General features: G+C 52.2%; 1 protein-coding gene across 3 annotated transcripts in view; it reads right to left on the bottom strand.

Moving 5' to 3' along the window:
- OGDHL (oxoglutarate dehydrogenase L) overlaps nt 1-16392 on the bottom strand; it is a 23296-nt gene extending 6904 nt beyond the window's left edge. The window contains exons 1-14 of one of the 3 annotated variants that reach the window (XM_063086853.1): nt 16189-16392; nt 14402-14566; nt 10347-10449; nt 9830-9945; nt 9531-9685; nt 8571-8717; nt 7551-7641; nt 4646-4825; nt 4305-4433; nt 3195-3374; nt 2743-2895; nt 2032-2134; nt 1382-1510; nt 139-289 (exon numbers count right to left, since the gene is read on the bottom strand). In XM_063086853.1, the coding sequence (XP_062942923.1) occupies nt 139-289; nt 1382-1510; nt 2032-2134; nt 2743-2895; nt 3195-3374; nt 4305-4433; nt 4646-4825; nt 7551-7641; nt 8571-8717; nt 9531-9685; nt 9830-9945; nt 10347-10449; nt 14402-14566; nt 16189-16392 (2006 nt within the window). The remainder of the gene's footprint in view (nt 1-138; nt 290-1381; nt 1511-2031; nt 2135-2742; nt 2896-3194; nt 3375-4304; nt 4434-4645; nt 4826-7550; nt 7642-8570; nt 8718-9530; nt 9686-9829; nt 9946-10346; nt 10450-14401; nt 14567-16188) is intronic. The other 2 variants (XM_063086855.1, XM_063086854.1) reach the window with 2 other exon arrangements.
- Nucleotides 16393-26145: the final 9753 nt, after the last annotated feature.

Below are 26145 nucleotides of genomic sequence, written 5' to 3'. Positions count from 1 at the left end.
AGGAAGGACTGGCTTCCACTCCAGACATCCTGTGCTGAGATGCACATCCAAAAGCACAGCTGAGCTCTGAACTCCCCCATGGGTTCAATGGGGACAAAGCCAACACCCATGGGGTCCCAAAGCCCACCCTGTCCTCACCTGAACGTGCCCCTCTCCACGTCCTGCCCACTGAGCCGCACGTGGATGCCCTCCTTAAGCAGGGAGCCGAAGGCCATGTACTCTGCCAACGCCCAATCCACTATCCGCTGTGTGGTCATGTCTGCACGGCCCCGCAGGATGCGAGAGAGGCCTGCAGGAGGGAAGAGCTGGCCTCAGGGCCACCGGGGCCTGGCCACCCACCTAGGATAGCTGTAAGCACCAGGGCCCTAGGGCAAGTGCATATGTACCCATAAAAAGCAGGGCCCTGGCAGGCCACAGGAGGGCCCAGTGCCAGGCACTCCACCCTAGCCTCCAGACAGCACAACGAGCTGGCCTGAGCCCACCATCTGCACCAGCCTCCCTCCCCGTGCTCAGGAGGAGCAGGTACCACTTGGCAAATATCTGCCACATGCCAGATGCTGCCAGGCACTGAGAAAGGGATGCCTCGCAGTGACCCCATGGGGGAGGTATTGATCGTCCCACTCTCCAGAAGAGGAGACTGAGGCCCAGAAGAGGGAAGTCACTGACTCAAGATCACACACCCAACAAGGTTTGAACCAGGCCCTGGGGTCTATGCTGTGCCCCTATCGGCCCCACATGCGCACACACCCCCTATGACGCACACACAGAGCGGGCACTCGGCCCAGACACCATCAGCAGGTGCCCCAGGATCCCAAGGCCTCCATGCACATGGTGAACACACCTGGAGCTCCTGCAAGCTGGTCAGAGGGTGCACAGGTGCCCCACTGCAGCCACAGGGGGCCCTCCAGGCTTATCGAGCAAAGGCCACAGTGGCCACAGCCAAGGGCTACAGCCAGCAACCACCCATTAGCCCAAGCTCACCAGGACTGGGGGGCTTGCCCTCTGTCATCCACCCAGGCCCTAGCAAGCCCACGGCCTCCCCCCCTGCAGAATCCTGGTCATATCCCAGGCCCGGCCACCCCCTCCCTGGGAAGTCCCTGCTTCTCTGCTCTCCTGCCTGACCCAGGGATGCCCCAGCAAAGATGTTTGGAAACTCCAAGGTGTCCAGTGTAAGACTGGTCACTGGCACTCTGATGGGACTCCCCCTGCCACCCTGACAGGAGCTATTATCATGGGCAACTCACAGGGGCACAAACGCAGCTCCGAGAGCAGAGCTGACCAGCTGAGGGGTCATCTCCCTTGGGGTCCCAACCAACCTCCCTGTGGGGCAGTGTTGGGTCTGGGCTGGTGGCCGGTACTGGAGCCTGCATGGCAACCTCACCCATGTGGATCTTAAAGTCCTCCAGGGGCACAGAACTGGCCACGTTGCCAATGTGGGTCAGCACGTCCTCAGGAACGCCTGTGGCTGGGCACGTCATACTCTTGGGCTCCCCATCCACGTTGAAGAAGCCTGACAGGGGCACAGACTCCATCCATGTTTGGGCAGCAGGGGGGCTCTGATCCCGCTGGTCAGCTGGCATCCCCAGGACTGAGGGGCCCATGGTTTCCTTAACTCCCGGCATTTAGACTCACCCTGAGCCCACCCTCAGGACCCACAGCAGCAGTTCAGCTGCAGCTCTTACACCTGCCTGACCCCCTCCCTGAGCCCCAGGGTCACAGCTGATCTAGCCCTGCCCCACAGAGGGCCCGCTGAGTACCCTCTGCCCAGGGAGGCCCCTGAGCACCCCACCCCAGGGAGGCCCTCTCCAGGGAGCAGCAGGACACAACTGCTTTGAGCAGGTGGCACAATGCCACTCCCCCCTACCCCAGCCTTTAGGAACCGGCCCCACACAGCCTCAGGCTCTCAGGGACAGGGCCCTCAGCCTCTGGGCTGGGCAGTGACTGCTCAGGCCCAGGGCCACCTCAGTCCTGATCTCAGCAGCAGACCCCAAGGCCAGGGGAATCACTCTGATCCACAAGTCGCTCACTCACCAGGCCAGGGGGAGTCCAGCCAGTGCTTTATATGCAGGATCTTCTTATCCTTGGACCTGCCGTAGGCCTCCTCACAGATCCGGTCATACTTGGCGATTTCTTCCTAGAATCAGGATGAAAGTATGGATGGAGGCAGCGATGTACTGGGCAGCCAGGGGCTCGGTCTGCACAAAATCCCAAGCTCTAGTCCCCCTCACCACATTCTAGAACTATCTGCTGGCCTGTAGGGGTCTCATGGCTAGATGCCAAAATCTCAGAGTTCAGGGAGATCCTGGACAGGTGCTCCAAGGCCTGGTGGGCCTGCTGTGTGCTCAGCATGGGGCTTGGGGAAAACCCAGGAAAGACTCACAGTCCTTGCTCTCAGAGCTCCCCGAAGGCAGAAGTACCAACACGTCCAAAGGTAATTACAGCAATGAACCCAGCTCAGGATCACCTCCTAAAGGAAGCTCTCTCCAGACTCCTGCCCTAAGCTCGGCTTCCCCAGTATCGCAGAGCTCACTGCATCCTACCTGGTTGTAATCGTGTGCTTAGTTCTCTGTCCCCTTTGACAGCTGAGGGCTCTTGGGGATAAGGACCATATTGGCTCCTACTTTAAATCCTCAGTTCCCAGCTCTGGGCTGCTGACATTTGCAACCACCCCAGATTCCCCCGACACACTCCATCCCAGGCTTGTCCCAGGTGCCCATGCAGCCCGCCTGCCCGCCTGCCCACCTCGAACTCCTGCAGTGTGACCGTGCCCTCGGCAATAAGCTTGTCCGCATACTTCTTCAGTACGGGCACCTGTCTGTGTATCTGCTTGTACATGAGTGGCTGCGTGAACATGGGCTCGTCCATCTCATTGTGGCCACGCCGGCGGTAACAGACCTGCAGGAGCAGCCAGGGGTGCTCAGTCCCTCCCCCAGGTGGTGTGGTCAGTGTAGTCACCTCAAAACTGGGGTACATCTGGGCAAGGCACACCCTGTGAGGGCCCCGAGAGCCCTACCATCACCTATCCTCAAATGAATGTCCCACTCCCAGGCCTTTGCAGATTTCTCTTGGTGGCACTGAACCTCCCCTCTAAGAAGCACTTGCAGCCCTGAGTGCTGAAGATGCTGTCCCGGCCAGCCCAGCACAGCAGGGATGGGCCACCCACCCTTGCCCTGGCCTCAGCCCCCCAGGCCCACCAGGTCCACGACAACGTCTTTGTTGAAGATGTTCCTCCACTCGGCTGCCACGCTGCACACATACATCACGGCCTCGGGGTCATCCGCGTTCACATGGAAGATGGGTGCATTGACCACACGGGCCACATCGGTGGGGTATGGTGAGGAGCGGGCCATGCGCGGGTCCGTGGTGAAGCCAATCTGCAGAGCAGGAGAAGCCAGCAGGGCCTCTGCCTACCTAGATCTGGACAGTGGAGTTGGCCTCGGAGACTGGGCAGGTCAAGAGGGTGGCGGGGGGTTGCCTCTAGGTCCATCAAGGGGTGTCCAGGAGGTGCATGAGACATGAGGGGTAATGGTGACTGGCCCTGCAATCAGACATGGTGGCAGCTCCCACAGGGATGCCAGCAACACAAGGGGGGGCTGTGCCTGCTCTTTTGCCAGTCACTTCTGTACACTGGTAGTGAGGAACACAGACCTGGGAAAAGGCCAATCCCGCCAGTTACTAACTACAACCTGGGGCAAGGTAGTTCAATTCCCAAAGCCTCAGTTTCTTCATCTTTAAAAAGGGCTCATTACAAGTCAGCTTTAGCTCAAGCAGTTACTTCCTCAAGCCAGACTTCTCTCTGTCTGAAAAGGGCCATTAAGTTCCTGCCTCAGGGTGATTAAAGAAAAATTAAATGGCTTAATGCAAGCAAGGCAGATAGCACAGAGCTTTCTAGGCTGATGTGATGAGCTGTTATAAATACAGCTACCTTAAAGCAAAGGCACGCTGACACTCCTGTTCTAACACTGACTTGCTCATGTGGAGCTGAAGGTAACATCTAGTTACACATCTGGCCTTGTGCTAGGCGCTCGTTACACACATAGTCCTTTCATCCTTACAACTCTCTGTCTTTATATGTGTGTATATGTACGTGCATGTGTACGTATGTATGTATATATCTCCCAGTTTCACAGATCATGACACCTGCACTGGGGAGACCAGGAGTCCCACCTGAGGTCACACACTGGCAAGTGGCAGAGCAGTGGGATTAGAACCAGGACCATCTCACAGTTCCCACCAGACTGCCACCTGGATTTCCAGGGATGGGCAATGCTGCCAAGGCCCTGGAGTGGAGTCCACACTCTCACCTGGTTGTTGACGACCACGTGCACGGTACCATTGGTGGTGTAAGAGGGCAGGTCACTCAAGTGGAAGGTCTCATACACCACACCCTGGCCAGCGAAGGCAGCATCCCCATGGACCAGGATGGACATGACCTGCAGTGCAGGGTGTGAAACAGGAGGGGCCCGCCCCTAGCCTCAGCCTCAGCAGCCCAGCCCTGCCCCATGCACTGTGGAGACCCAGGGCCCAGCCCTCAGAGCCCAGCAAGCCCAGCCACCCAGAACACAGCCCCTCAGAGCCCCAGGACCCTCAGAGCCCAGCCCCTAAGAGCTCCAGAGTCCGGCCCCCAGGGCCCAGGTGAGCGCACCTTCTTGCCCTGGGCGTCCCCACGGTAGAACTGCTCCGCCTTTGTTTTCCCCTGTACCACAGGGTCCACGGCTTCCAGGTGGGAGGGGTTGGCCACTAGTGACAGCGTGATGTTCCTGTTCGTGACACGGTTGATCCTCTCGTGGTACATGCCCAGATGGTATTTGACATCTCCAGAGCCCTGAAGGTGGAGGTAAGACATGATGAATCTACCCCTCCCACGCTACACAGGTAGACAGATGGGCAGACACTCAAGCCCACAGTCGTGCTGGAACATTCCCTGGATTCTGCTCCCTCCAAAGGCTGTGCCATCCCTGTCCTGCCCCCTTTCCCCATCACACCACCCCTCATGCCCATCCAGGCTGGCCTGGGGAAGGAAGGCAGGTTCCTCTGGGCCTGGCTCTGAGGCCAGGATGAGCTGCTCTCTCTGCATGATCAATGCTCATCCCCTCGGCATTACTGACCACAGCGTGGGAGAGGGTTACACCAGCAAGCAATGACCATCCAGCAGGCGTGAAAGCAGGGAGTGAAGGACTGGGCGGGCATGGTGGTGCTGAGACCACAAGCCAGGCCTCGGGGAAAACAAGGTGCTGAACCCCTACCTCCTTACACAAGAGTAATCGATGACACACTCACAACAGATGAAGCCATAGTGTCAGTGGAAAAGCTGATAGATTTTATGATATTGTAGTAAGGAAGGCTTACTTTGTTGTTGTTGTTGTTGTTGTTGTTGTTTTTTGACCGGTAAGGGAATTGCAACGCAGCATGCTCAGCCAGTGAGCACACCGGCCATCCCTATATAGGATCCGAACCCGCGGCCTCGGTGCTACCAGTGCCACACTCTCCCGAGTGAGCCACGGGGCTGGCCCAGGGAAAGCTTACTTTCTAAACAGTATTCAACCCAGAAACCATGAAAGATAAGACAGCTAAAACCAAATCAATTTGTCATGGGGGAAGAAATCCAGGTATGCTGTTGGGGGGAAAAATCAAGCTAAGAGAAACATTTATAAGGCAAATGCAGGCGAAGGGCTAATTTCCTCACTATATAAAGCACTTTTACAAATCAGTAAGACAAAGCCCAAAAACCCCACAGAAAAATGAACAAACTCCATGAATTAGAATTTACAGGAAAAGAAATACAAGTGGCTCAAAAACATTGAAAAGATACTCAATTGAGTTCATAACAGATATATGTTGAAAGGAAATCACTTTTCACACCTATCATAGTGGCAAAGCTGGGACAATTGACAGAGTAGGGAGGAAGGGGCACTGTCGGGGGCTCGCTGAGGTCTGCAAGCTCTTGGGGGGCATTTAGCCCCACCCCCTTTGCTCCAGCCACAGCATTTCTCAGACACCGTCTCACAATTACACTCACACATGTGCAAGGACACTCATGACAACACCCTCATGTCCATCACAGAGGACACTCTAGCCTTAAGAAGCCAGGGCAGCTCCACATGTGCTGGTACTAAGCAACGACAACTCGCTAAGTGAAAACAGCGAGGTGCCTGACGGCTCAGGGGCTGCGCCATGGCCTTCACAAATAAGGCTGCCCTGGACAAATGTGTGTGTGTCTGCACGGAACCTTTCTGAAAGTACACACCTCAACACGAACAAAAACACACAAATGAAAACTGGCCGCATTCCGGAAAGGGTCTCACCGAGGAAACGCATTCTCACTGTATAACCTTTTTCTTTTTTCAAACAATGCTCATATTTCTTTTTAATTTAAAAAAAAAAATTAGCAAGTTAAAAAACACATATCCTTTGGCCAGGTTTTACAGTTTTCGCACAGGTCACCTCTTCGATTCCTCACAACCATCCTGAGGCAGGTGCTTTCATCCCTATTTATCCTCATTTTATCCCCACCCATCCCTCGGTCAGCTCTCCTGCAGCAGAGCAAACCAAGGCTTGCAGAGGGGAAGGTGCTCGAGCAAAACACGAACAGGACTGTGGGGAGACTCTAGGCTGGGAGCCAGCAGGTGTAGGTCCTGGCCCCGCTCTGGCCCAGTGTGCAGGATGACCTTGAAGCAGTCATTAAATGTGACTCATTTCAACAAACCAAGCACCTGGCTTTGGGGACAAGGTCCCTGCCCTCATCCTGCTCCCCGCCCAGAGAGGAAATGTGTACACGTGCACACATGAATGCAGAGCAGGCTGGAAGGCTGGAGCAGAGACAGTACCAGGGCAAAGGGATACGGAGGAGGGAGTGATGGGCTACTGCCCAGAGGACCAGGAGAGCCACCAAAAGGGGCGATGGGTGGGACTTTGAAAGAGGCAGAAAGGGCCGAGCCCGTGGCGCACTCGGGAGAGTGCGGCGCTGGGAGCGCGGCAACGCTTCCGCCATGGGTTCGGATCCTATATAGGAATGGCCGGTGCACTCACTGGCTGAGTGCCGGTCACGAAAAAGACAAAAAAAAAAAAAAAAAAAAAAAAAAAAAAGAAAGAGGCAGAAAGGAAGGCAGCCCTGGCTGCGGGCCCAGCTCAGTCACAGCCTAGGGTGTGGGGCATGTGTGACACACGTGTGTGGCAGGAGGGGGTGTGAGCAGAAGGGAATAGCCCGACCTCCCACGGCTCTCCTGGGCAAAGAGATGGGTGAGGGCCCTTCTGGGCACATGAGCAGGACTTTGGGCCCAGAGCACGGCCACACGAGCTGAAGTGAGTCATGTCCAGCAAGCCCCTGCACCTCCCTGGGCTCAGTTTCCATTGCTGGAAATAGGAAGGTTGGCCCAGACTACTCAAGGGCCCTCCCAGTGATCACAGCCTTAGCGGCCTCATGCAAGCAACCCCGCCTGTCTCCCACACTTCTCCACACCTGTCCATCTCAAGGTCTGTCTCAGCCTGGATGCTCCCAGCCCAGCCCCTCCTTAGTTTTCAGGGGCGCTGGGCCTGGGTGTGGCACCCACCTCGTCTGCCGCCTCCAGCTTGGGGTCAAACTGGCAGAAGATCTGCTCCAAGTCCTTGCGGATCACGTTGGCCAGCACGTTCAGCCTGCCCCTGGAGCCAGAGGGTTCTGGGCTCTCACCTGGCATACAGGCTGTCTCCCCCACCAGCCCACCTGGAGACCACCAGAACAAGCATGGGGTAGGGGGAGCCCTCTCTGGTGGAGCCCAAGTGAGGCCCAGCCTTCTCATCCTGCCTCAGTCTGCAAGGCAGGAGAGTGGTCCCAGCCAGCCAGCTCTGCCTGACCCTCTGACCACACTGAGCATTTTCAGGCCCCTCAGACCACGGAGCCTGTGATGGACAAACCCCAACCACAAGCAGCTGCCTGGGTCACAGGAAAGGCCCAGAGCTTTGTCCCCCAGACTTCTAGGCACGTTCTTATATGCCCCATTCATATAACGACCCCTGGCTACCGAGGCATCCACCCCCAGGCTGTGCTCTCCATCAGCCCACAGGTTCTAGCTCAGAGGCAACTTGAGGTAATGCCCTGCTGTTGGGCAAGCATTCCAAGTCCTTCTCAAGGTCAAGGGAAGCATGCAATCAGCTTGCAGCCAGCACAGAGACCCTCGGCTCACCTCCAGAGACCTCCCTCCATGGGATGCCAACCCAGGGCCACCTACCCAGGCCCTGCCCTCATTTCCCTGGGACATGCCCACCCACCCCTCACAATCTCCTTGACCACAGAAACCTCAATGCATACTTTGTGAAATCCCACCCCTCCTGGGGACAGTGGCAATGTGCCCAGAGGGAAAGGGAGTCTCAGAGAACCTGATTGGTCCCTGGCCCCATGTTGCTCCAGCCAGGTGCTTGGCTCTTTCTGTGATGAACAAGCCAGGTCCAAGGACTCAGAACTTTCCAGGCCACCTGCCTCCACCTCCAGGTCCCCCCAACACCCTCCCCTGACGATTTCCACCTGATCCCTTCCTCCCCAGACCCCTGGGCTGCAGGAGAGGGGCAGGCTGGGGAGGGCAGGGGAGAGGCACCTGTGTGGCATCCCCAGAATGACATTCTCAATCCCCATCTCACTGGATTTGTCGATGATGGTCTTGAGGGCAGGGATCATGACTTCACAGCCCTCCAAGCCGAACCGCTTCTCTGAGGACCACTTCCGGGCAAGGAAGTCCTCAAACCTGCTTGAGGAGAGAAGGGAAGGGATGGAGAGGGACAGGGCTGGGGCTTACATGGCTGGTCCTGAGCTACCTCCCTTCTGCATGGTCAAGAACCAGCCTGGACACCATCCCACTCCAACCCAGCAAGGAGCACAGGATTGGGGGAGCCTGAAGACCGTCCCAGCTTAACCAAAGACTTCTGTCCGCACCCCTTCCCAGCAACCACTGTCTCTCCTCTTCACAGCCAAACACCTCCACTGGGCCATCTCCCACCCACTCCTGGCCCCCTACCCTCCTGCCCACACTGCAAAGGGCTCTCTTGCCAAGTCCCAAACACCTCCACCTGGCTGAACTCAAATCCCAGCCCACACCTCACTGCTCAGGAATTCACTTTGCACCCAGCAGCTGGGCCAGGTGCTCCTTTGAGCCCCTGAATCCCTGGGCAGACCCAGCTTCAGAGAAGTCCAGTGGGCAAAGCCAGGTAGGGCCCCACCATCCCCGCCAGGAGGCACTGTACGCTCACTCCATGCCAGGGACAGCTTTCAGCCCAAACATCCCCATGGCCACTTTCTACCACTTCTGCCCTCACTCAGAGTGTCCCCTGCTGTCATGTTCTCTTAGAGCCCCACTGCTGCCCACCTGCCCAGGTCTGCCCTGGGCTACCTCTTGGCCAAACTGCCTAAGCACCTGGTCCCAATGTTCCCCCTAAGGGCCTCCCCACAGCCAGGGGTGAGGCCAATCAGGCCTGCCTCCCCTCACCAGGGGCCCTCCTGGTTTCCCAGCCAGGCCCGGGAGTAGGCCCCCAGCCCTTCGGCCATCCAGGGTGCTGCAGACCTCATGGAGCGCACCAGCCGGGCCAGCAGGGTCCGCTTCTCCTCGCTGGAGAACTGCATCACTCCAGGGGTCTCGAACTTCTGCCGGATCCACTGGCACTGCTCCACGTCATTGATGAACATGAACTCCAGGCCAATGTGCTGGCAGTACGTGCTCTGGGAGGACAGACTCCATGAAGAGCCAGGAAAAGGGACGACGGCCCAGGCATCTGGAACAGGAAAGGCAGCACCCCCCCTCCCTCCAGCAGTTACTTCTGAAGAGCTCCCCCAGGTATGCCTGACACACCCGTCTGGGCTCACCTCCAGGCGCCGAATGATCTCCCGCAGAGAGAGCATGTTTTCAGAGCCCCCAATAAAGGTGGTCGTGGGCAGCTGGAACTCCTTATCAAGGTCAGCCTCCTGCAGGTCGTAGAAGGCTGCGGAAGGAGGCATGGGCAGCAGAGAGGAGAGAAGGCGGTCAGGCCCAGGTGGGGCCCAGCAGTCTTCCCAGCACTCTCCCTCCAGCTCCAGCCTGGAAGCTCAAGGCCCCTCTGTCTGTGGGAACAGGAGGTGAGAGTCAGAGCCCACCTGCTGCCCCAAGGGTGGGCTTGGACAAGCCTCCAAGCTTGCTGAGCACGGTGCACCAGCTGGGGAAGACAGGAGACACCCCTCCTGGGGACACCGTGCAGCAGATGGGCAAGGGTCAGAGAGAAGTTTTGTAGGCCCAGAGGCACAGAGGCTTGGGCTGCCCTCCAGGGCCCAAAAGCCCCTCACTGTGCCACCTGCACCAGCTCTCTCTGGCGTTGCCAGAGCAACAGGGAAGTGTCCCAGTTCTCACCCAATTTATCGATGGTTGTGATCAAGTCTGAGGGCACAAAGGAGTCCAGGTCTGCATCCAGGATGCCCAGGGGGTCCAGCTGGGCCACATGGTGGCCACGGATCTGGGAGAAGGGAAAAGGTTGGCACAGGGCTGGGACCCAGCTGAACAGACCTTCACCAAGAGTGAGGTTCTGGGCCCCGCCCCACACCTCCCTCTCCATGATTTCAATTGTCCACGTATCTCCATCCTGCAGCCACTGTGCTGAGACCCCAGCCACGGCTAGCAAGGTGGTGCGTTTAAAAGCACAGCATACATCTGGCCAAAACAGGAAAGGACCCATACACAAAGGTATTCACCACAGTACTATTAGTAGTCATGAAATTCTAGAAACTTCCCAAATATCCATCAACAGCAGACTGGCATATGGATATGGGAAATCCACACAGAGGAGCAGTACCAAGCTGTTAAAAGGAACGAGGAAAATCCCCATCTACTAATTGTGGTTACTAGAGACAGGAAAGGGGGAGGAAGGAGGGGAGACAGGGTGAGGGTGGTTGACGGACACAAAATCACAGCTGGAGAGGCAAAATGAGTTCTAGTGGTGTACAGTAGTGCCAGGCAGCTACAATTAACAATAGTTTACTGTAAGCTCTCACATGGTTAGAAGAGAGGAGCTCAAATGTTCTCATCATAAAAAAACAATAAATTTCTTTGATAAATTTGCTAACTACCCTGATTTGATCATTACGCATTGTATACATGTATTAAAATATAGCTCTGCACCCCATTTATACGTACAACCAATACATTTCAATTACAAAATAAATAAATTCATGAAAAAAAGAAAGAGAAAGAAAGAAAATACTATCTACTACTATGCGGTAGCTTCTACAAAATCCTGTTAAGCAAAAAAGCAAACTCTGGAGAAGTGTGTGCTGTGAACTACCCGTCATCTAAGAAAGGGAAGATACGAGTACCACGTGCATTTGCATGTTTGTACATGCACAAATAAATATACATATTAGAAGAATACATCATAAAATAAGAAAACCATAAAATAAGAAAAATTATTATCTATGGGGATGGGACTAAGTAGAATACAGGGGCAGGGCTAGAAGGCAGACTTCTAAGAACATCTCTCTCTTTGAAGATTTGACTCTGGAACCTTGTAAATATTTTACTTTATGATAAAACAAAGTTAAGTTTTAAAAACTGAAAGTAAAACAAATGAATACATATATCCATTTAGTGGCATAACTACACAGGGAGGAACTATTCCAGCTGACTGATGGAACATTCCCTAAAGACAAACAGAACTGCAGGAAAAAAATTCATAAACACTTTTGTATTAGCACTCAGTAGTGCTGGAATTCTTACTCTATAACTGCTGCATGTAGGCTGTGGGAAAATCAAATAGGCCACTGTGCTGGCATCTTTGAGAACCTCGATTTCTGGCATCTTTAAAGGGAGATGTTGCTGTAAGATTGACGAGGGCAAGGTTAAACCCTGAGTCCTGCACGTGAAGTATGCAGAAGCATCACTGTAAACCCATAATGTATGTTGTCTTTCTTAAAAATACACATTTCCTGGCTCTGACAACTGAAGGAGTCCAGAAGTGAGGACCAACCCAACACCAGTGAACATTCTCAGCGCTCCCTGGAGACGTGGGTGGTTCCAGGGCTTGGGAGAAATGTGCAAGATGAAGTTGGAGCATCCTGTTTTACCGGAAAACAGGGGAGTGCTCAAATACTGTTAGGGCTGTGTGTAAGGACACATTTTGAACAATGATTAGGATAATGTATGTACAACAGATTGAAACTCATCAAATATATTTAAATTTGTGCATTCATACGAAACTAAAAAAGAAGAAAAACCTTCATTGGCCACCTCTGAAGGGTGCTAGGGAACTACCCTATAATTCTGAAAATCAGTCAATAAAAAAAAAAAAAAAAAAAAAACACCAGGCACTGATCCTACCTTTCCTATACAATTTGTACCGCCGGATACACAGAGTTGATAAAAGGAAGTTTCTCCTGATAGAAGTAGGTCAGGTCATAAACAAAGAGGGAAAGATAGAATTGGAATATCACCATTCTCACAACTCCTAATGAATGAATGGATCTAGGAAATTGTTATCCATGGCTGCTAACTGCTAGAGTGCCCATCACCATCACCATCACCATCACCACCAGGGAGCTAATTTGGGGGGAAAAAAAAAAACTACCCAAATCTATATCAGATCAAGTCTTTAGACCTAACTACCAATTCACAGAAATTATATGGGACAAAGGGAGAGGTGAAATGACAACAGGGGACACAATCAACAAAATCCAGGCTCAGGAAGACTCTATACGCCAAACAACCTGGTTTCTTCCACAAAAAAAAATAAAAAAATAAAAACCCAGCAAGGAACACAAAAAGAAATAGGACTCTGCAGAGTACAAGATACTTAAGAGCCATATCAACCTTTTGCAACCTGTGGCGTTATTCGGATCCTGTTTCAAAAAAGCAGTAAAAAGAAATCATAAGACAAAACGCAAACATGAATATCAACTGAGTATTCAAATGATATTAAGGATTACGATTATTATTATTTGATGTGATAATGCTATCATGGTACACTTTTTAATGAGCCCTTATCTCTATATATACATACCAAAATGTTTGATGAACGAAATAGATTATCTGGCATTTGCCTCAAAATAATCCAGGAGTGGATGAGGGTGGGGGTCGAGGAAGAGGGGGAAATAGAGGAAACAAGGTTGGCTGTGTGAGGGCTCACTACACCACTCTTCCGCCTTTTACATGCTGGAAAATGGATGTAATAATACAGTACATTGTTTTTTCCAGCAGAGTGCAGGTGAGCCGAACCTGAACCCTGTGCCTCCTCCCGGCCTGCAGTGGCCACAGCCCCGCTGCTCTCCCACCTCAGGCAGCCTTAGCAGGCGTACACGGAGCCACACACCTGAGTCCAGAGACTATGGTGCCACAAGGACTCTAGTGCTTGGTCTTGGCTAAAGAACGAAGAGCAGCGGAGAGCTGAAAAGCATGCTTGGAAGATAAGGCCCTCAGGTGGCACTGCGAATGTGACCGTGCATTTCACACAGTTTTACATTCCTTGTTCTTCATTTTCAAAGTCAATGGTTAGATCACTTTCTGCCTCTCTCAGGCCACCAAGGAAAACACGACACAAGCAGTTGCTGCTTGCTCGCAGATGGCCCACTGGCAGGTGAGGGAGCCCAATGCCACGCACCGTACCTCTTCCATCCCGGGACAGCTGGTACACAGGGAGCTCAGCTCCATCCCACACAGAGCACACCTCGCAGAGGCAAGGCAGCATTTTCAAAGCTAATGCCCCCATGCCCAGCTCCTGCAGCAGCTTGCTGCTCCCTCCCACACGGACTCTGCCAAGGGCCCCAGGACCCCCAGCATTCCCTCTGCATGTCAACTTTCCCTTACAAAACACCTTCCACCAGCAGCTCCCAGAGAGATCCCAAATGATCACACTTGTTACAGCGGAACACCCACAGTGGCCCTCCAATTAGTCCTGTTAGGTCAAGACTAAAAATGTGGAATATCACGTCATCTGGGCTCTCTGACAGAGCAGGGGCCCAGCATGGGAGAGCTGAAGTCTCCAGAACAAGCAGCTGATGAGGGAGAGATGTTTACTGAACTACCCATTCATTCTAAAAACACTAATTAAGTACCTGCTGTATATCAGTCCCCATCTTCTCGGAATGCCCAGTCAAGGAAAAAACAGATATTAACAAGGGTCAAATCTACTCGCCCCTCATTCGACATCTACTGCAATTGATTACTTGCTAAGTACTCCTCTAGGTACTCAGGGCATGGTGTGAATTCTAGGAAACAGACCACAAGCAAACATATCAGTAGGCACAAAAGTACCAGGGGGTGACAAGTGCTCTGAATGTTAAAGTGACAAAGGACAAGAGGAGCAGGTGCCACTTGGTGGGCAGATGACACTGGGGCTGAGCGAGGCCTTTCCCCTCAGTGCCTGGGCATGCTCCAGGAGCCAGTCCAGCCACCCAGCCTGTGCCTCAGCTGCCCCTCACCTGGTAGGCCCGGATCAGGGACTGCACGGCCAGGTGATCCTCCACCAGCTTGCTGGTCTTGGTCCGGCTGGAGACTGCAGGCCTGCTCTCACGGACTACAGACGGGAGCTGAGCAGGGCCAGAAGAGGCTTCCTCACTAGCTTTCTGGAAGAAATTGTCCCAGGACTGGGCAGGACAGAAGCAAGAAGCCAGCCAGGTCAAAGCCTGGGAGGAGTCAGGGGTGGTTCAGGCTGGGGCCCCAGAGGGCGTTGGGTGTTCCTTGGGGACCACAGCTCTCAGGGTCTTCCCTCAGCCCTGCCGTGAGGACCCCTTTCAACCAGGACCCCCCACCCGATCCCAGCTCTCCTCAGGACCCAGCTTGGGGTGGGGGGATCAGGAAATAAGTTGTGACCCAGGGGCTTCAGGTGTGACAGGGGCTGTTACCCCTGGGGAAAACATGCCCTCACGCACTGTGGGCTGCAGGAGGTCTTTGTAGAGGGCAATGTGGCAGGTAGACTCTCAATATTTTTAATGCATGTATCTTTTGATCTAGCAATTCCACTGCTAGCAATTTATTCTATAGATATGCTCTCACAAGTGTGCCCAGATGCATGTACAAGGATGTTCCCTGCAGGACTGTCTCTATCAACAGGAAACTGAGTAAACAAATGACTGCACTGTACATTTAGAATCTGAAAGATTGAGCAGTCATAAAAAATAAGGTGCATTCCCTATTGTGGATATGGAGTATCACCAAAATATGCTGTAAAGTGCGCAAAGCAGAAGAGGATGATGGCTGCGCTCTCTGCGTAGAAGCAAAAAGCAGGCATGCAGAGGCACAAGCAGCTGCGTGTCTCCAGGAGAACACATGGAAAAGGCTTTCCTACACACACTCCCACACGCTGCTGCGGAAAGCAATTTGGCAACACCCATCAAAATTACACACACAGATACTCTCGGACCCAACCATTCCACTTTGGGGAACTGATCCCACAGATAGCTGCACCCATGCAAGATGACGAATGTACAAGTTCACACACTATTCACAACAGCCAGAGACTGGCAATGAATGAGACATCTGTCAGCAGGGATGGGACAGCACACCACACAATGGAGTACCACACAGTGGGAAAGAACAACAGTGACATGGGAGGACCTTGGAGATACAGTGCCAAGTGAAAAAAAGCGAGAAAAACAGTGTTTAGTGCATGCTATTTTTCTGTAAAAGGGGGAAAATCCAGAGCTATATTTACCTAAAGAAAGGATACAGAAAGGATAAATTGGGAGGCAGGTGGGAACTGAGCAGATGGGATGGATTGGGAGGGAGCCTTCTGAGTGTATAACTTTTTACACTTTTCGGTTTTGGATCATGGGTCCATAACTTTCCTCTGCGGACCGTGAGGGAAGGAGAGAGAGAGCAACTTCCCTTTCAACCCTGCCTGTGATTTAACTTTTTTTTTTTTTTTTTTTACCTTCAGCAAGTATTTATTTTATCAGATCCACACAGACATAAACACGTATGCCCCTCGTTACACACAAGGCACAGGGGCACGCTCCGTGTGGCTGGGCGGGGCACCATCAGGGCCTCTCAAGCACTGGCTGCCACAGCAACAGGCAAGTGTGAAGCATGACACTGTCCTCATCACCATGAGGACAGGCTCTTTCACAAGCAGGGGCGACTGAGGATCCAAGAGGAAACAAAACCCACCCAAGATCACACGGCAAGCAAGCTGCTTCTCCCACCACCCCAGCAAAGCCCAGCCCTGCGGGCTTCCCTCCCACACAGTGGGCAGCATGGGGCTGCCGACCTTGTGGACGCTCTGGGGGTTTTCCAGCCAGGCGAAGTACATCTCCTCCATGTAACTGGAGCCGCCTCCAATTTTGCTGCTCAGTACGGTGGCTGGTGGCCCAGAAGACCTTCTGTGACAGCTGAACGCCAGGACATCATGTGTGGCCCGGAGCCTCGCAGCCTGGGCCCCAAGCCGGGACGGCAGCAGCCTCAGCTGACTCATTCTGGACACAGGCAATGAGGGAGAGGCATAAACCACAGGACTAGGACAGAAGGAGGCTTCAACAGCACCCGTTCACTTACCTGCACTCGTCAGTCCTACTAGGCAGGTGGCCCTGGGCTAGGCAGTGATGAGACCCAGCCCTCCGGGGTTCATTGCCTAGTGAGAGATCCCAGCTCAGCAAACTCCATCAATAGATATGGAGCGTCCCAGAGCCACCCACCTAGCAGGACTGACGAGTGTGGGTGAGTGGAGCGTCCCAGAGCCACCCACCTAGTAGGACTGACAAGTGTGGGTGAGTGAACAGGTGCTGTTGGAGCCACCTCCTGCTGTGCTGCACTCACCCCAGCCCACGCTCCCCCTACCAGTCCCCAGAGCCTGATGCAGAAACACTGCCAGGTCCTGTCTCAGGTCCTGGAGCCCACTCAGAGGGTCCAGGGCATGTGCAGACAGTACCCCCAAGGGGTGGGCATGCAGCCTGCCACCCTGGAGCTAAGGCAAGGCGTCCTCCAGGGGCTGGGTTTGCAGTGCATGGGCAGGAGAAAACAGGGAGAAAGGGAGCCGAGGAGCAAAGGAGCAGGCAACAAGGGTGATAGAGACACACTGTCTCAGGAGGCCCACAGCACTTCTGGGCCTCCAGTCACTGTGACTAAACATGACCAGTGACTCCCTCTGACTGCAATCCTGGCCCAGAACGCCATCCCTCCTAGGCGCAAATGGGAGGCCAGGGACACGCGCCTCAAGGACAGCCCTGAGGACTGAGGTTCAGAGGTGGGCTGAAGCCGCCCTCTGTGGTTCCAACGCCCTGTCCAGAGCTCATGCTCAGGACCAATACCACTCAAAATGGCTAACAGCCTGCCCCCTTCCCCCAGAGGGGAGGGCAGGCGGTACATACAGACTGGAAGCCCACCCAGGCCAGGAAGAGCCAGTATCTGGAGTTCATCTCACCCCATTATGTCACCTGCCCTTTCCCAGGGAAAATTTCTGAATGAGGGGCTTTCAATGGTGGCACCTTCCTCCCCTCACAGAGGATAGGAGTTCTAATAGCCTCCAATCCTGGAGAACCCCCAGGGCTCCCTATCCAGGCAGGAAGGGGATTGACAAGGCCCACTGGGGCCCCTGCTGCCCTGGATCCCTGCCACCGCATGCTACACAGGATGTGTGAAGTGGGACCTCTTTTCCCCCATCCTGACCCCTGCCACTGTGAGAAGAATCCCCTCATCTGCCCCAGCCCAGCCACCGCTTAGACACAGAACAGCTCCTCTTGAAAACCAGCTAATACTCTTCTGCCCAGAAATCCCTAGCCTATGAGCCACGTGCAGCACCAGAACAAACCCGCCAGGGGCCATGCAAGCAGGAGGAGCCTGCTGCCCCTTGCACAGCTCAGTAACTCAGAACACACGTATCCCGGGGCATAACTGGCTCCCCGGTCCTGCCTGGGCCTGGCCCTGAGCCAATGCCCCTTCCCAGGTGTGCTCAGCCAACAGACTACCTCCCCTACCTCTGCCATTAGCTCAACCAAGTCACCAGGAGCCCACTAGCTGGACTTTCCACCAGGAATCAAGCTCTATCACAGGGGAAGGCACAGCCCTCTCAGCCTGCCCGCTCCCTCCCTTTCTTTCTCCCTCCAAACTCACAGAGGGAAGCGGGGAGATCTCCTTAATGCAGGGAGCGTGGGCTCCTCAGGGCAACGGGCAGCAAGTCTGAACAGAAGAAAATTAAAAAACAAAAATACATTCCACTGCAGGATGGCAGGAGGGGGGGGTTAGCAGGACTCTGAGCCCCAAGTGCCAGTTGCTTCCCTCCCATATGTCAGCCCCTGAAGCTTCAGGTGGTGCACCCAGCCCCACCAGCCAGTGATGCCAGGCCCTACAGTGAGGGCCACTCCAAGTGCCGGGCATGGGCTCTGAGGTCAGACAGTCGGGGTCCTAACCCCTGCTCTGCCTCTGACAGTCCCAGAGGCCTGGGCAAATATAGGGCTGCCCTGGCCCAGCTAGCCACCAGGCCCAGGAGTGGCTGGCCTGGGGCATCAGAAGAATCCAAACAACCACCCAGGAAGCTTTGCCATTCCCATGCTATGCAAGGGAACTACATGCCCAAACCATCCATAGCGGCACTGAAGATAAGAGCACACCGTTAGAAAGCACTGATCCTGGGGCAGACACTGTGCCCACCTAACCCTCTCAGCACCCCGTGAGACTGGCCTTACCACCAGGCCCACTTTATAAACAGGGAAACTGAGCACAAGGGGCTACACTAGTAAGTGATGAACTGAGGTTCCAGGGCCTGTGCGCTCCGCACTGGAGAGCCAAGATGTAAGCCCAGATTTCTCTGAAGAACAATTCACTTTCCACCAGCTGCAGCTACAGCTACTCCCTCTGCCTGCCCCACCCCCACCCCCACAGGGGAATAGGACAATTCAGGCCAGAAACAAACAAAGCCTAGCTATGTCCAGCCGGGCCGGTGTGGGAACACTGTGTTTTACAAACACTGAACAATCTGGGCGATTGCTGGACACTGCTGTGACCTTCACCTGGCCTGGAGGAGGGCAGCCAGTCAGCCACCCCTGTGTCCCTCCCTGCAGGGCCTGAGGACCCAGGACTCCTACTGGGCTCAGTATGTTGAGCCAGAGCCCCAGCCATCCCTGCTAGGTCCTGCCTCTACAGCTGAAGGCAGCAGCAAGGAAGGAGGATTAGGAGCCCTGTGCAATCCCCAGCCAAGCCCCAGTAGGACTAGCAGACAGAGTTGCTCTGGGCAGTAATTCAGGTCTCCTCTCTGTGGACAAGATCACACAGCATCCCCCACCCAAACCCACAACCACGACTACTGCAGATACACCTCTGGCCACTAAGCCTCCCCCACACAGGCCCCACCTCTGGGTGCCTGGTGAGGACTGCCCCCTAATGCGCCCATTGTAAAGATCAGTTAACAGAGGTCAGAAGTGGGAGGAATCCTCTTCAAGATTCAAGGCTGGATAACAGCAGAGCCTGGATTCTCGCTGCTGCAGGCCTGCTCTGGCCCTGCGATCTGAGAATTGGATTGGCTTTGCTCAGGAAAAAAACAACTCTAATTTGCTGAACCCAAGATCAGACAGGCCACGGAAGGAGACTTCAAGGTAGGGGGCAGGGCGGGGTGTGCTTGTGTCCTTGGCAGAGAGGAAGGGCCCGAGGTAACGCCCGGAAGTTGGAAAAGTACAAAGAGGGATGGGGCCTGTTCCAAGGCGCAGTTGGATATGTGTGGAGGGGCTGCAAGGGCGTATCAGGCGCCTTAGTGGAGGGGTGTCAGAGTGGGGTCCTCACGGCAGATGAATGCCTACTGCAGCCAGCTGGGGTCTCAGGGTCACCCCGTCTCCCCTCCCCCCACATCTCCCTGGGGGTGGGAGAAGCACTTCCCACGCTGGCTGCGACATCAGTCCAGTCTTGCCTCATCGGTGAGCGGAGACCGCGGTTAAAAACGTTCGTAAGGGCCCTGCCCCACGAGGTCCTGAGACTTCGAAGCCGCACAACGCCGGACCGGACCCCCCCCCCCCCCAATCCCTAGCGCCGCTCTCCGCAGCCCCGGCCCCGTGTTTAGGCGACCAGCAGCAGGCCCCTCCCCGGCCGCGAAAGGCAGCGTGGACGGTCTGCAGCCTCCGGGCTGGAGACACCGAGCTGATGCCCGAAACCCCACCGGGTAGCGCTTCGCTCCTTTCCGCAAACCTCTCCCTTCGCCGGGCGGGACGCGCGGAAGGCCAGGGGCCCTCGGGGAAGCGGCGGCCAGCGCAGGGCGGGCCGAGGCGCTGTCTCCTTCCCTCCCGCCCCCACCCCGGCAGGCCCGGCTCAGGACCGCGGGCAGCGGCGCCGCAGGACCCGGGCAGAGGAGCCGAGGGGCCCTCAAGACGGCAGGAGAGGAGGCGGCGCAGGCATCGGGAGGGCGGGCCGCCGCGCTCACCGGACCGGCGGGGGTCTGCGCAGCGGCGCGGACGGATGCTGCAGGTCAGGGGGCCGCGCCAATGCCCGGGTCACGTGACGCGGCCACCGGCGAGCACGCGCCCCGGACTCCGCCCGTGATGACGTCTCCACGGACGCCCCGCCCACCCCGCCCGCCGGCGCTGTCCGCGGTGCTGACGTCCCAGGCCCCAGGCTCCAGGCCACTGCGGCCGCAAAAGCGAAGATCCCGGAGACTGCGGGACTGGGCCGGGCCCGAAGCGGCTGAGCGACCCGACCTACTGCTGAGCTCCTCCACCGCAGTGTCCTCGTCCTAAAACTAAGGGGAATGCAGCAGAAAACAAGCAGCCGTTTGTATGTAGGGTAGTTTTCGTTTAATCGTCTGTAAAATGGAGATGCTATTAAAAGTTGTACTGTCTTAGGGGTGTTTTGAAGAAAAGTTGAGATGGTGCATGAAAAGTGCTTATCACCAAGCCTGATACGCAGTTTACCCATCCGTTCTCCCAGGGATGGTGACCTGGCTGCCCTCACGACCCCGTTGCCACAAACAGTGCTGCAGTGAACATCTTCATACAATTGCCTTTGGAAACTGTATGAAACTTTCCCTGGAATACACTCTATACACAAGCAGAAGCTGAATGCTGGGTCGTGCGTATGCGTACACTTGACTCAGCAGTGCCAGACAGCTGCTTGAGTCTGCAGTCCCATTAACAGTGCAAGAGGATTTTTAAGTCCTCATATCTCAGCCAACACTTGGCAGGGTTGCCTCTCAAATCTGTGTCACAATAATAGATGCAATGTCCTATTCTCTTCTTCATCTGCATTTCTCTGGTTATTAACAATTTGCATCTCACATTGCTTGTTAGTTTGGGGGTTTCCTGTTATATACATATATATTTTTTTTTGTCGGTTTTCCTTTCGGTTTTGTTCTCATTTATACGCAGGAGTTCCTTGTATAGGAACATAACACACCTGTGGTTCAAGCTGCCATCAGTCCTGCCCTGGATTGCTGCAATTCTAATCTCAACACGGAAGCCAGAGTCTTCCTTGTAAAACAGCAATTCAAATCCTGTTATCTCTCTGCTCAAAACCGTCAAATGGCTTCCCATTTCAGTCAGTCTAACTAAAAGCCAAAATTCTTGCACTTGCTTCCAAAGCCCACTACCTCATCTCAAATACTTTCGGTATGCCCCTATGCTGCTATGGTTTGAATGATGGCCTCGCCTCCGATATTCGTGTTGAAACTTAATCCCCAATGCAACAGTATTGAGAGGTGTGGCCTTTGGGAGGTGATTAAGTCGTGAGGGCTCCCCCTCATGGATGGGATTTGCACCCTTATAAAAGGTCTCAGAGTTGAAAGGAGCATCCTCTCGCTTTTCCATCCCTTCCTCCACGCAAGGACACGGCATTTCTCCCCTCTGGAGAGAGGGTGCCATCTTGGAAGCAGAGAGCAGGATTGTCTGCCAGTACCTTGATCTTGGATTTCCCAGCCTCCAGAACTGCAAGAAATAAATTTATGATCTTTATAAATTACCCAGTCTCAGGTGTTTTGTTATAACACAAACTGACTAAGACACATGTTTAATGAAGGAAATAGGAAACCAAAATAAATTTATAATGTACTCTTTAGTACTATTTGCGTTAGTTAAAAGCCCACAAAACTACGATATACATTTCACAAAAATACATTCCAATGCATATCAAACACATTAATATGGTTGCCTATGGGGGGAGGTGGATAGGGGCTGTGAACGTGAGATAATCAATCAGTTACCCAGACCAATGTTGATAGGGTGCCACAAACAGAGCAATGTAATTAACTCTACTTTTTGTACCTGAGATACCCCAAAAGTTATTTATTTGGAGAAATTTGGGGGCTCATATGGTGAAAGACCATACCTGTTCCATTTGCTATTGTATCATTAGCACTTTATACAGTGCTTAGCTCAAAGTATTCTTTCAGTAAATATCTGTTGAATGAATGAGTGAGTAGACATTTGACTTGGGCCTTGAAGGATGTGTGTCTGGTGCAGAAGGGCAGGCTTCATTGGGAATTCTTTTGATTACAAGCACTAGAGATGACCTCGCTGGTTTAAGGCAAAAATGAGTTGAAATGAAAGTTGTAAACAAGGCAACACACAGGACCAACCCTGAGAGGAACCATCTCTTCAAGGCTCTTATGATGTTCAAAATTCAAATTCCAGGAAGAGAAAAGCTAAATGATCTGGTGTGGCCTGGAGTGGGAGGGAGGGGGCGTGCAATCACCCAGCTGAGTCACACATGGATTGAGAGGCAAGGCAGATGTTTTATGGGCTGCTGGTACCACAAGAAATAGGAATGGATGCTGGGAAGGAAATCAACATGTGTACTGAAGACCTCCAGCAAGAGGGAGCTCCATAGGCAAAGGCAGAGTTCCATGAAGGACTAGAGGAGTGGGAACCACCAGGATGCCTGCAGGAATCTGGGCCAGTGGGACTGGGCTTTGTACACCATGTGAAGGGGTTGAATTCTATCTAATAGGCCATGGGGCAGCAGCAATGTTTTAACCTACATATGGCATGGTCAGGTTTGCTTTATAGGAAGCGTTTTCTGACAACTGGGAGAATGGAGTGGTAAAAGATGAGAATGAAAATCTTTTCAGATGAAAGGCAATAATGCACTTGCAGTAGAGTTAGAGTAAAGGGGACAAATCTGAGAGACATTTTGGAGTCAGCTCGATGGGGGTTAGAGGTTGGCTGGGTATGAGGGTGGGGGCAATGATAACTCACAGGTTTCTGGCTTTAGTGGCTGGGGGCACAGTGGAACTTCTTAGTGAGCTGGGAAACAGAAGATGCAGTTTAGGAGGAACAGCAGGAAAGATTACATGTCAGAGCCACCAATGAACCACTTAAGGAAGAGAGAAAGTGTGAACAAAGCCCCAGTGAGCCAAAAGGCTTCAGAGCATCCCATTTGCCAACAGTCATCTTCAGAGTCATGAAGGAGACACAGAGAGCCATGGAGAGAGAAAGAGACCCATGTCATGGAGGGAAGCTGAAACACTCATTGAAGGTGATGGGCGGGGCGGCCAAGGTCAGACGCCGCTGCTGTGGAAGGCAGCAGGGATGCTGGGACTTCGAGCCTAACTGGTGCTCTGCTGATTGCTTTGATTAAAGCAAACACTTGAGGCAGTCAAGGCTCCCTGAGGGTGGCTGCCATTTTCAAAAGCATGAGAGGACTTAGGGCTGTGGCAGTAGGCTCAGCAAAGATCTTCAAAAACAGGCCCTTCTTTTTTCTTCCTAGCCTGTGTGTTTGTGTGGAGGGCAGAGAGAACATGCAAACGTTCATTTACTCTAGTGGTACAGAATTTAAATAATACAGAAGGCTACAGAGCAAAATGTGAACCACCCCCATTCCACCTGCTCCAGCCTCAACTTTGTCCCCCAAAGGACATACCTACTGACACATTTGGCGAACATCTTTACAAAACTGTTTATGTATTTACATATGCACGCTTCTGCAAATATACACCTATAAAAACATAAAATGGATCTCACTAGAATATAGTTCTGTAACTTGCTTCTTTCCTTCCCTTGTTGTGAAGATCTTTATTTTAATCTCAGTATGTGTAGGACTACATCATTCTTTTGAATGGGTATATTGTATTCACCATATACAATATGGGGTGAATAATGACTGTATTTCATTTCTCTCCCATTGAATGGACATTTACGGTTTTTTCAACATTTACAGCAAAAAAAAGAGAGAGAGAGAAAGTCCTCCTATATATACCCATTAGCACATGTGTGACTATTTTGGTAACATTGCTAGAAGTTTAACACCAGGTCAAAAGATGCACAGTAATCCTCCCTTATCCATGGGGGATACATTCAAAGATCCCCCACTGGATGTCTGAAACCACAAATATTACTGAAGCCTTTACATACTATGTTTTTTCCTGTACATACATACATACTTGTGACAAAGTTTAATTTATAAATTAGGCACAGTAAGAGATTAACAACAATAACTAATAATAAAATAGAACAATTATAACAAAATGCCAGCATTACTCTTGCACTTTGGGGCCATTATTAAGTAAAATAAGAGTTATTTGAACACAAGTGCTGTGATACCATGGCAATCGATCTGATAACCAAGGCAGCTACTAAGTGCCTAACAGGCAGGTAGAGTAGACAGCTTGGATACGCTGGACAAAGGGATGATTAACGTGTGGGTGGAATGGCACTGGATGGCACTGAATAATGTGCAATTTAAGACTTAAAATTGTTTATTCCTGGAATTTTCCGTTTAATATATTCAGACGTCGGTGGATCCCGGGGAACTGAAACCACAGAAAGTGAACTCGTGGAGAAGAGGGGACTACTGTATGTGTCTTAGAATTTAATATGTACAGTCTTGAGCAAGGCCATTCCAATTTATACTTTCTTGTTAGTGTTCGTGGGTTCCCATTTCCTTACAACCTTGCTAGAACTTATTATTAGTCTTTCTAATCTGTGCCAATCTGATGGGTGAAAAAAAAAGATCTCATTATACTATAGTTTGCATAAAACTGCTAAGTGAAGTTGAGAATATTTTTATATGTTTATTATTTTGTATTCTTTTTCTGTGAATTGCCAATTAATAGTTTTTGCCCATTTTTGTATTGGTTATTTACATTTTTCTATGGATTCATATAAACCCTCTATATATTCCAGATAGGAATACTTCATATGTTATATATGTTGTGGACATTTCTCTCAGTCTGTCACTTGTCTTTAACTTTGTTTATGGAAGGCTTTGGCTGTGTAATAATTTATGCTCATTATGGGCTGAATTGTGTCCTCTCCCCTCCCCCCAAATTTTATATGGGAGTCCTAATCTCTAGTACCTTGGAATGCAACTGTATTTGGAGATAAAGTCTTTAAAGAGGAAATTAAGTTAAAATGAGGTATTTAGGGCAGCCCCAATCCAGTATGACTGGTGTCCTTATAAAAAGAGGAAATCTGGACACAGACATGCACAGAAGCAAGACCATGTGAAGATTCAGGGAGATGGTCATCTGCAAGTCAAGGACAGAAGCCTTTCAGACACCTTGATCTCAGACTTCTAGACCATGAGGAAATAAATTTCTGTTGTTGAAGCCACCCAGTCTGTGGCACTTTGTTATGGCTGCCAGAGGAGACCAGTACAATGCTCTTGTTCAAGACTCCATTTTTTAAATTTGAGAATCACTTACGACTCCAGGCTCCCCCGCAATTCTAGCTTCTACTAGAATTCTAAATAGAATTCTAATTCTGGGTTAGGGCTTTTTGGAAAGCTCCCCACTGAAGTCTGCTTATGGTTTCTGTGTACATTTCTTTTGTTCTTTTCCTCTACCATCTCATTGTGTTATTATTTTGCAGAGAGATATCAGAGGGGCAGGTCACCCCCAGATGCAAGTACTGATAACTTTTGGGCTGATTGCATCCTCACTTTTAAAAAAATGTTATCTTTTACATGCAGGGTTGAGATGATACTTTATTTACTTAACAGGATAGCTTATTCCATTTCCCATGGTATTAAATATATATAAACCTGATTTTAGTAACTGCAAGTATATTATGGTGTAGGTGTTTCCTCCAGTATTTTTTTTTTTTTTTTTTTTTTGTAATTCCAACAAGCTTCTGTCGGTAGCTTCTGACCAGATTTCACACTGTGTTTTCTTTGTCACCACCATGATTCCTGCTCCCACCAGCATGCCAGGCTAGGTGCCAAGCACTTTACAGGTGTCATCTCATTTAATCTTTACCACATTTAAGAGATGAGGCGACTGATACTTGCAGAGGTCACTCGTATACAACTAGAAGCAGAG

The sequence above is a fragment of the Cynocephalus volans genome, chromosome 2 (assembly GCF_027409185.1).
Source record: "Cynocephalus volans isolate mCynVol1 chromosome 2, mCynVol1.pri, whole genome shotgun sequence".
NCBI lineage: Eukaryota > Metazoa > Chordata > Mammalia > Dermoptera > Cynocephalidae > Cynocephalus > Cynocephalus volans.
The sequence above is the reverse complement of the archived record's forward strand: the minus strand, read 5'-3'. Positions and strand labels throughout refer to the sequence as shown.